The 10,559-nt window shown below is 33.0% G+C and overlaps 1 protein-coding gene across 3 annotated transcripts; it reads right to left on the minus strand.

The window, feature by feature from the left end:
* Window positions 1-3,909: 3,909 nt before the first annotated feature.
* On the minus strand, window positions 3,910-10,203 carry LOC109340547 (transcription factor EMB1444-like). 3 transcript variants are annotated; one of them, XM_019578264.1, is made up of 12 exons: window positions 9,984-10,203; window positions 9,124-9,294; window positions 8,951-9,035; window positions 8,735-8,776; window positions 8,134-8,193; window positions 7,152-7,271; window positions 5,787-6,974; window positions 5,571-5,678; window positions 4,958-5,098; window positions 4,653-4,778; window positions 4,148-4,237; window positions 3,910-4,116 (listed from the first exon to the last, which is right to left on the minus strand). In XM_019578264.1, the coding sequence occupies exons 1-11, from the start codon at window positions 10,082-10,084 to the stop codon at window positions 4,151-4,153; spliced, it is 2,229 nt and encodes a 742-aa protein (XP_019433809.1). In that variant the 5' UTR covers window positions 10,085-10,203; the 3' UTR covers window positions 3,910-4,116; window positions 4,148-4,150. The 3 variants fall into 3 exon arrangements, with proteins under 3 accessions (XP_019433809.1, XP_019433808.1, XP_019433810.1); XM_019578263.1 differs by having other exon boundaries at window positions 3,910-4,237; XM_019578265.1 differs by lacking the exons at window positions 3,910-4,116; window positions 4,148-4,237; window positions 4,653-4,778 and having other exon boundaries at window positions 5,040-5,144; window positions 5,532-5,678.
* Between the last annotated feature and the right edge of the window lie 356 nt (window positions 10,204-10,559).

Raw genomic sequence — 10,559 nt, forward strand, 5'->3', positions numbered from 1 at the left:
GGTGGGGGACCTACTCTATTTTCTTTTATTAATATATTCATTCAGGTGGTACAGCAAAAGCTTGGGAATTGGGATGACACATAAATAACACTTTACAACCATGCAAGTTGTTTTCAACTAATTATTAGTTGGCTTTTAAATTTTTAGTTAATATTTTAATAAATGAATCTATTTAATCTTGATATATGTTAATCCATTTACTCTAACATGTAATGGTCTATGTTTACTGATTTATATAAGGACTAAACTTAGGTACAATATCTATATAAGGTTATTATTTCATCTCAGTATCCATGTAACTAACACTGTTAACTCACATTTAACTTTTTTTTGTTGTTTCACATTCCTTTTCTCTTCTTTATTCATTTCTCACCGCTATCATATTCCTCTGCCATTTGCTTTTCTTCGAACGGTTCTTCCATCCCATGAAGAGCTCCTAATTCAAAATCTCTCATCTTTCTTTCTCATATAAATCATGATGATGTTTGGATTCCCTTTTGAATAACAGATTTGTGATGGGGTTTAGAGATGTATGAGATTCATGAGTTTCTTCTCATTACAATTTTTGACCTCAAAATTTATGTTGTTATTCTACTCTTTTTGGAATAGATTTTGCTCATTGTTTTTATTAAAACTTCAGCACTACATTTCCATATACTGTTATTTGATTCTTTGGTGTTTTCTTTTTTTGGGTTATTTGTTTTAATCATTTCTCTTGTCATTTTATCAGTGGTATCATATGACAAACCAAGAAGAGGAATATGAATTGAGGAATGCGAGAAACAAACACTCCATAAAATATGATAGTACTGAGAATTGAAGAATAAAGAAGAGAAGAGGAATGTGAAACAACAAAAATGAGTTAAATGTGACTTCACAGTGTTAGTTAGGTTGATGTTGAGATGAAAAAATATTTACACGTGTCCAAATATGACTCATCACCAGCACTTAAGTTACTGTACTTAAGTTTAGTCCTTTGTAAAAAAAGTATTAAAGAGTCAATGTAATTGATACCATACTAATTATCAAACTAATTATATCTACTTAACTGATACTTCATTATATAGGTGAAATTAGGTGTGTATATATATATAATAATATTAAAATTAATGTTGAGAAATTAATAAAAAAATATAATAAGTACTTTTGTTTACATCATTTCTTAGAAGAAAATGTAAGACTTAGTAGATCATGATTTATAAATAAATGTAATATTTATATGCTGATCATCTAAAAAAAAATTTGGTAAAAATTAATTCATTTTCTTTTAAAAATTAGTTTTAAATGAAAATCCATTTATATGATTGATACAATTTAAATAAAAATTGAATGATATACTTATTTTTGGTCAATTTTAAGCAATATAATTGAATACAATTATTATCTCGAGATTAGGATTAGCTCATTATTTTTTTCTTTAGATAATAATTAAAAGGGTTTAAGATCTAATTATTAAATACCATAATTTTTCAAAAAAATTGTTTATTTATTTTCTTAAAAAATGTGATATATACTTACCAATAATTAAAGGTTTTAAAGTAATAATTCATCTAGCCAAATATCATTCATCATCTTTATTAATGGAAAAACAAATATATATTTAATAATAAAAATATAATTTTATTATATTTAAAATGATAAATATGTTATTAAAATTATATTTTTTTTATTGTTTTTTAAAGTATCTACATGTTAATAAAGAATGAGGAGAATCCTAACTCAAATACCAATTTTAAAACGACATGGTTATTCTTAGCCATCCACGCATTCTTGAATTTCAAGTTTTTAACATTTAGAAACGTTTGACCAGGTTATATGCTTTCATTACTTTTGTGGGGAAAATGTAAAGACTATTCATTCCTTTTGAAAGATGATCCCTAACTTAACGTCACCAGCTGGATGAATAAAAATTGATTTTTATAATTTAAGGATAGAGAAATAAAACTAAATGGAAAAGCGACGAAGATGATTGGTTAGAGATGGAGATTAGTCATGTTTTAAATTATGCTTGTCCTTGTGATTATGATCACTATTGTGTTTATTGTGTCTGTAATCGTTACACCTACAATGTGAATTGCAGTTATTGCATGAACAGATGTTATAGTGGTTATGTTTAAATTATAGTAGATGACATAGTGATTATATATAATCTTTACTTAACAATGTATGAATATTACATTTTTTAAAAGTTCAGAAAATCATTTTTTAAAAAGATTTTTAAATGATTTTAAAAGTTTTTTTTAAAAGGTGACTTTAAAAAATGTTTTTCAATATAATAGTTGTTAAAAGAATGATTTTATTTAATAGTGTTTTTAGTTTGATAGATTGGAATTTATTCATTAAATTTAGATAATGATGAATTTAATAATTTAAAATATAGTTTAAATGAATTTATATGGATTGATAGATGATTTTCTATCAATCCGTTAACATCTAAATTCAAGTCCATCCATTTATGAGCCTTAATTATTAGCGAGATCTGTGAAGCATAAGAGACATTGAGATTCTTTCAAATGGTGAATCATGGAGTTCCAGTTAGTGTTATGGGCAGTAGAGAATTCCATGAGCAACCAAGGGAGGTGAAGGAGTGGTATTCTCGTGAAGCATATCCCCTTGTATGACGTAAGATTTGGAGAAATTGTTGAATGATCTATGACACTGTCAAACCAATTGATTTTAAATAAACTCATCAATCCCATGATTAATGGTCTGGATATGTTTACAACAGTTGGTCTAGAATCATGAAACAATTAATGATACTTTAGTCACATCTAATATTTATTTTGCCTTAAAGTATGGTGCATACATAAATACTCAACTATACTTACATTAATTATCTCGTGTGAAATGGTTATTGAAAAAGTTGAGTTAGGTGCAGAATAATTGATAACTTTTTTGGATCTACCCATCTTTCATTTAACTATGTCACCATGGAGCATGTGTTTGCTTTCTTTTATGTGGATCAGAATCAATTAGAAAGGAACTATGTGACTCTTAGGATTTTTTATGCATGAAGCTAAGGTTACATTAATAATCATGAGGTTTTTTTTAAAGGGAATAAGGTATGTTATGTAATGAGAGAAATTATCTCCTTACACCTACTTATTAATTGACCCTCGTGATAATTTACTTTTTGTTTTTATTTTATTTTAAAAATAAATAAAAAAGTAACTATGTGTCATCGCGTGTAAGGAGAGAAGTTATTTTCTCACACCAAAAGATACATTATCTTTTTTTTTAATGCAGTGAGCAAATACATAGAGCATATTATACAACTAAGAAAGATATTATCATAGGCATTGGGGCTGAGAAGGGACTATCTTGCCAACATAGAAATAATGTATAAAAATGTGTTGTAGTAAGAGAAAATTGTACATGTTTCACTTGATTATATTTGGCATTTAAGAAATTACATTAACGTTCTTCTTTGTTTAGGTTATCATTCTTTATGGATGGAGGCCTTGTGAGTATATGATCTACTTTATCATCTAACAATGGCATAAATAAACTCACTCCATTATGTCATTTCTTGTGTAGCTCATCAACAATGACAAGTTCAAAAGCATTGCACATGAGACGACCCAAATACAGGGCAATCCAACGAGTCATCTCACATATATATTTTATGACACTTAATCTTTCCTTTCCCTTTATTACCTTCTAAAGTTAAACTCGCAAACAAACATAACATGATTTCTTTTGACATTGTCTTCCGAAGTGTATGTTTACAAACACTTGGGGAACATGTTCTCGGAAGCATAACAAAAAATGAAAATTGGGATGGTGTTTAAAGAATTCAACCTATAATAAAGTGCCAACTGGACTTTTGTATTAAGCCTTTGTGCACTTTATCTTAATTGATAATTGTGTAGTGAATTGGATCTGTTTAAGGCATTCTATTATTTTCAATGACAAACATAAAACAACTTACAATTACTTAAAACATTCCAATCAAAACACAAGGAAAACAACCTATGGAGACATGGCACATTATAAAGCCTCTATGACATAGGAAAATAGGTCTCAAACAAATTACAAATGCAAGAGTAATTTTCTTTTCTTCAAGCTCCTCCAATTTCCTTCTCTATAAGATTTTGATCAGCATCATTTTAATGAAGTACCTTATATGTCTCCAAGAATCAACAAGTTATTATGAATGCATTGTGCTCTTGGATTGCAGTAATTGAACAAGAGGCCATAAGATATCCAATCTGTGTAAATTTCTATTGTTTTGGCCCTGTGATATAGAATTCACACATCAATATCAATTAAATGATGGTTCTTTTCCACCATAGTTCACATATAATATGCCAAATATTTAGAAGTATATCAAATGGAAATATGCAATGAGAATTTTCTGAAATGAGCATTATGGCATCGTTCAATCCATATAGCCGACCCCACCTAGTGGGATAAAAGGCTTGATTGTTGTTGTTGATTAGAAACACCTAGTGAAATATAAATAGTCTCAATGACTCTTAAGTATTCAATTAGGAAAAAACATCAAAAGTTTTCAACCATGAATCATCATGGTACACAAGTTTCTAAAGCATATTTTAATTAATTATAGAACATGTTGGCAGCAATCTACGTAATTTCTTCAGTTCTACTAATAAGAAAAGAGTGCAACAGGTTTGTTAAACTGAACCTACCTCAACCACAAAGCATATGCATGTTTTCTCACCAAGAGCTTCTGTTGCACCCTTCAAAATTGTGAGGCCCAAGCTTCTTATGACTTTGGCTATCTCGAGAAAATGGCTGCACTCCTCACACAGCATCTGTAGCACAAGCCATAGTTAGCATAAAAGAACATAGTATATGATGTTGAGTAGAGAGCACTAATTTCTAATCCCCTTCATTTCTCATCAGAAGTATTTTTCTCTTGCTCATGTATTCTGTTTTAATTGATCATTTTATGATGGAATAATTTTTTTTGTAATCTTCAACTATTACATACCTCAACAAGCATCTGCCCATCTGTACTAAGATTTTCGACTAATATCGAACGTATTTTCAGATGGCCCCCCACTTCCATTGCCCAACTTGAACCCTGTTGATAACTAGAGGATCCATCAATGTCTGTTTCCATGTGATGCAACTGTACAATAGAAGTAGTATTAAACAATGGAGATAGAAACAAAATGCCTACATGCAAAAAATTATCGGGAGCAAATCAACAGTTTCTGAATGAATCATTGGCACTAAAAGGTTTGATATCTAAAAAAGAATTTAAGAAAATGCATAAAATCTTAGGAATATGTTAAAGGGTACTCAAAGGGAAAATGTTAGTAGAACCTAATATCATTGTTTTCGGTAAAATAAAACCTTCTGTGCAAAATAAATGCAGCTTAAAATATTTAGAGTATTCGAACATTTTAATTTTATAAAACCAATGCTTCAGTATATAAACACAACATAAACTGTTCCTTGAGAAACACCAAAATCTTATTGTGGTTGAGACATTCTTAATGTCTAAATCTGAGTAAGAAACCAGTTAGTTTCTAGCTAAACATATAGCCATATAGCCAACGAACCCGATGATAGACTTCTCAAATCCCATTAAACCTTACCTTTGGCTTTGATTCGGCAAAGTTATTTAGCTTGTCAGCATACTTAGTTACACTTTGGAGAAAGTGCATGTGCTTTATCGTGTACTCCAGCAAGGAATCGATGCTGCACTGTTTAAGTTATCATAAAAGAATTTAGCCACATGAATAGGAACTACATCCATCAGAAAATCAAAACTTACTGAGACAGGACTAGTAAACAATATTACAGCAAGATACCTTTGCTCCATTTGGCACGAGTTCTCTCAGTTCCTTAATACGGTCTTGGATCAGCTGTCTGTCCCTTGGCCTAGGCCTACTACTTTCCCCAGGCCTAGCTCTCTTCTTGCCGCTCTTAGCTGGCTCAGAAGACCTCTCAAACTGTTCACTACATGAACTAGGATATGCGGAACAATAACCTTTTGGGGATAGAACACCACATATCCCTGATGAACTCAAACTATGGTGTTTGCCCTCTCTGACAAGGGAGGACTCGTCTATCGAAAAGCCTTCTGAATTAATAGTGCTCTTAGTATGAATGGATGCTTCGGGATTTTTCCCTGAGGCCATTGCAGATTGCATTGATTTAGAAAATGATAACTTGCTATTAATATCATTATTACTATGGCAAACATTGGTCACAATTGCTTCCAAAAGATGCTCTCGATGAGATTCAGAAGTCAATTGGCTACAGCTAATCTCATCGGGCATCTCAACAGTTTTAACATCATGATTTATCTGTGCAGCCCAATCAAAATATTTATTCCCTTTCAGGAAACCTGGTCCAAGTGCTTCATGTAGCTCACAGCCAGCAGGGAAATTCAATGTGTATGTGGTATCCTTGTAACAAGGCTGGGTCTGAAGCTTTTCAGTAACTTCTTGGGAGTTCGCATCTGAGGATGTGGGCACATTCAACACCCCATTTTGGTTGGTATCTACATAACATAACTTGTCACTCTCACAATAAACTGTATCAAGAAATTCTGAAGAAAAGGAAGCAGAATGAACTCCGACTTTTTCTGGTGGACGTATTAAATCATTGAAGCTATTATTATCCATAACCAAATTGTGTAAAAATGATGAGAAATTGTTTTCTGCTTCAGAACATGTATCTTCACAGCCAGTATTGTTTCCTCCAGACATCCTCTCAGTTTCAGGTTTCATCTCTACAAGATTATTAGGCTCCGTATTCATCATATTTGATAACGACTGAAGCAAAATGGAACATCCATCACTTTTAAATTCAAGCCCCTCATGCTTGGCCACATCCACATCCATTTTCTGATAAACACCAGGAGGTGAATAGTTCTTCCCAGGACATTGAAAGGGCAATAACATATCCAGTGTTTCACTCTTCATGGTCTTGTCCGTATCATGAGAGTAAGCAGGCATAACTTCGGAAGACAAAGCTTTGGTAGATACATCCAGCTGGAAAAATGCGGTTAAAAATAGTTATGGCATTGCACCACTTGGTCTATACTAGTGTACGCAAAATGAGCACGCCAATGGTCACACAACCCTTCCCCCACTCACACACACACACGAACACATTCATGCAGAGTGAAGACACATACACGGAAGTGGAGACAGATTGTTACCACTTACCGGAGATGAAGAATTCTTTGCACGACTTTGTACTTGACTAGGAACATAGCCTATGGTGTAATCTCGTGTAGACAAAAAGAGACTTCTGGTATGAGTTACAACCCCCATATCTTCAACAACCTGCCATCACGAAAAGGGAGCACGGGGACCGAAGTATTAGATATATCAATAATAAAAGGACCTGCTGCATAAAAGATTCAACATATATCAGGGAAACATTGAACAATCCATCAAAGTCATAAAGCATTCCATGGTAAGAATCAGATCCAAGTAACTTCTAAACAGAAAATAAGCACAAGACTTACAAATTTAATAACTAAACACTCACATGTAAACATGTCATAATAGTAATAGGTCATAGAAGTATTTTGGGGAGAAAAGTCTGTAATCAAAATTAAAAAATAATAAGCTTTTGTTATTAAGCAATAAAGGTTTTGTTTTGCCAATTTAGGTACCCGGTTCATATAACAAAGAAAACAAAAAAAGGCATCGAATGAAGTGCATTCACAGTTAATAAATTCTCGCCGCTGGTTAGGTTAGTTGTTGTCAAAGATTTCCGCCAAACCCAACATGCTTGTATGCTAGACAATGTCTCCTGACAGTAACATCAGGGTAAACATTCATGAAATTGTATTGGCATAATCACCACTAAACAATGCCTTAATATTTAATGTCAAAAAAATAATAGATATATATTTACGTACACTTCATAATTGGGATTAACATATATTTAATAACATCTCAATTACTAGTCTAGCAGTAGCCAAAATTAGATGGTGAAGAAATACAAGGCAAGTCATATAATCTGAATAGCTATATTAAGATAGGAAAATAGGGTAAACAAGCTTTAAAATGTGGAAAAATAATATTATGCACCGCATCGTAAGGGATAACAGACACCTTGAAATTACCAGCCACATTCAGCACCAACATGGAATTTAAGAAAATAAATAAAAGAAGACTACAAGTATAGCCATCTTACTTTATTTAAAGAGCCAAGCTGAACAACTCCAAGTGGGACTACTGCTACAACAACAATGGTCTACAATGCAAAGCAAAGCTTTGTCAGTAAAAAATTTAAAATCCGACAAATCATCTTCTAGAAGAGAACCAGTAGTTTTCTAGCATTCAGTACACCAGACGTCTAGAACCTTTTTTTCTTTTTCAAAATTTTAGTTTATCTTCTAGGTAGGAGCATCATGTACTGGGCCGCACCATTTATTACTCCAAACAATTATCTATCATAAATTCATAACACTGAAAAATCTAAGTCTCTTGAAATCAAACAGAGAGTCTCATTTAGCACCAAGTGGAGTAATCTTATTATATAAATATTAATATCCTATATAACTGGATAGGCAAATCAGGTTTCAATGCTCAACAAGGTCATTCAAGATCAGGCAAACAACTTCAACTGAATCCACAAACTTTTTGCATATAAATATTTTCCAAATACATTGTTGAAATTAAATATCCTTAGTAGCGTGAAGGAACTCCAAGTTCTGGGTAAATATAGAAAGTCCTCTCAAGCAATTTTTATTGAGAGTGAACTTTGTAATGCTTTATGCTAGCAATTAACTTACCCTAATTCCAGCTGAAAACTGAGATTGCCACGCATCAGCAAACTGAAAATCAAATGAAAACGGGGTAATGGAATGAGAACGCTTGGACGGTTAATTATATAATGGCATCATAAATATCTGAGACTGGTATCAACTACCAAGTGTAGACATTAAAATCTTACAAGGTAGAGAAAACATTAGTGACTAGTGGCAAAATTGAAGAACATGGATCCTCACCTCAAAAGATGGCCCGGAACCTCTAGCTTGATTATCTGCACAGATCCACCCATGCTTTCCGGTAACAGCTACCTGTCCAACAACACTGTACCAAAACAGGATCTTAAGGTAAGAGCTACATAGAAGACAAATTTAATCATAAATAGCATCTATATTCATTACATTATCCGTACCCTTCGCCTAAAGAGTATACTTGATATGACATCTTTGCCAAAGCTAAACCTAGAGGGTCATGCGAAAAATTCCCGCTATCAATCTGTTCCAAGGTCTTGTCGTAGCACTTATTTTCTGGACAGTCATCATCATCAGGATTGTCATAGTAAGCATCCTCCCATGTCAACATCCTGCGATCAAATACAACACTCAACAATTAACTTGATGGAACACGCATAATTAACTCTTCGGAGTAAGTACAAACCAAAACCAACAAAATCAATATATTACACAACAACGTCTAATATTGCCAACTGCACTCAAGACTGAACAAAAATAGCAAACAAATGCAAGCCTTAACTCATTGTGGACAAGCAATAATGACAGTAACTTCAAACGCTACAACTAGACATAGATTATAATCCATCAAACAATAGGGATGGCTATAGAGCATAATACAATAGTTTTCCTTAAAACCAAAACAATGAACTTCGAAGAGCACAAAATCCCCAATATATTCTTATTACATCATTATATGGATCGTAGATACCCAAATCATGCCACTCCAAATTCACAATCTAAACTCCGTTACAAATAATTGGGTTAAGTCCATCCAAAAGCTAGCTCACATGGAGAGAATTTTGCCAAGTTATAAATGGTTCTTTACTCATCTACTACACCAATATGGGACTTTAACATTTAAGATTAATTTTCGAAAAATAAAAGCATTTTTTCCTTTCAAACTAAAAACCAATCAAAACCAAATATGTTTATATGGAAAATCACCAAACTTATGTGAACAAAACAAAGAGTTACCAACATTTTTCACCACAAAAAGATGCAACAGCTCAAAAAAGAGAAGTGAAAGAATAAACCGTACATCCTAGCACGATGTTTGAGCTTCCAAAAGATAGCATATTTCCACTCAGTATTCAAACATAGGCTTCTGAGCAATTGCTGCAAGTTAGTACCCATCTCCATTTTCTTCTCAAAATCAAAACTTTAGCACACGGGTTATAAATCACTACTCCAAAAAAGGTAACAAAACACCAATAACAATAAAACCCCCTCCAATTCCCACAAAACGGTAACACCCTTTGTCCCTTGCTCCTAGGCCTAGCTTCCCCTATAAGATCCTCTCCCAGCTTGCTTCCTGCGCAACCTGGCTCGGCGTTTTAATGGCGGTCCAACCGTCGCCAATAGCAGCCTATCCCAACCCATTCTTCCTTCACTCCCACACCACCCAATTACACTAACCCAAGCTTCAAACTGTGCCTTATTCAGAAACTTCTGAAAGGAGCACTCACAGATATGAAAAGTGGAGAATTGGACATGCCCATTATGCAAAGATTGCAACTTTCCATTGAAAGTGATAAAAGCATATTCAGAAGGAAAATGGGGTGGTGAAAAAATTAAGATTAGCTTATGTCTGAAGACATGGATGGAGCAAAAAAAA

Source organism: Lupinus angustifolius, unplaced genomic scaffold (genome assembly GCF_001865875.1).
Source record: "Lupinus angustifolius cultivar Tanjil unplaced genomic scaffold, LupAngTanjil_v1.0 Scaffold_200_6, whole genome shotgun sequence".
NCBI classification, from domain to species: Eukaryota; Viridiplantae; Streptophyta; class Magnoliopsida; order Fabales; family Fabaceae; genus Lupinus; species Lupinus angustifolius.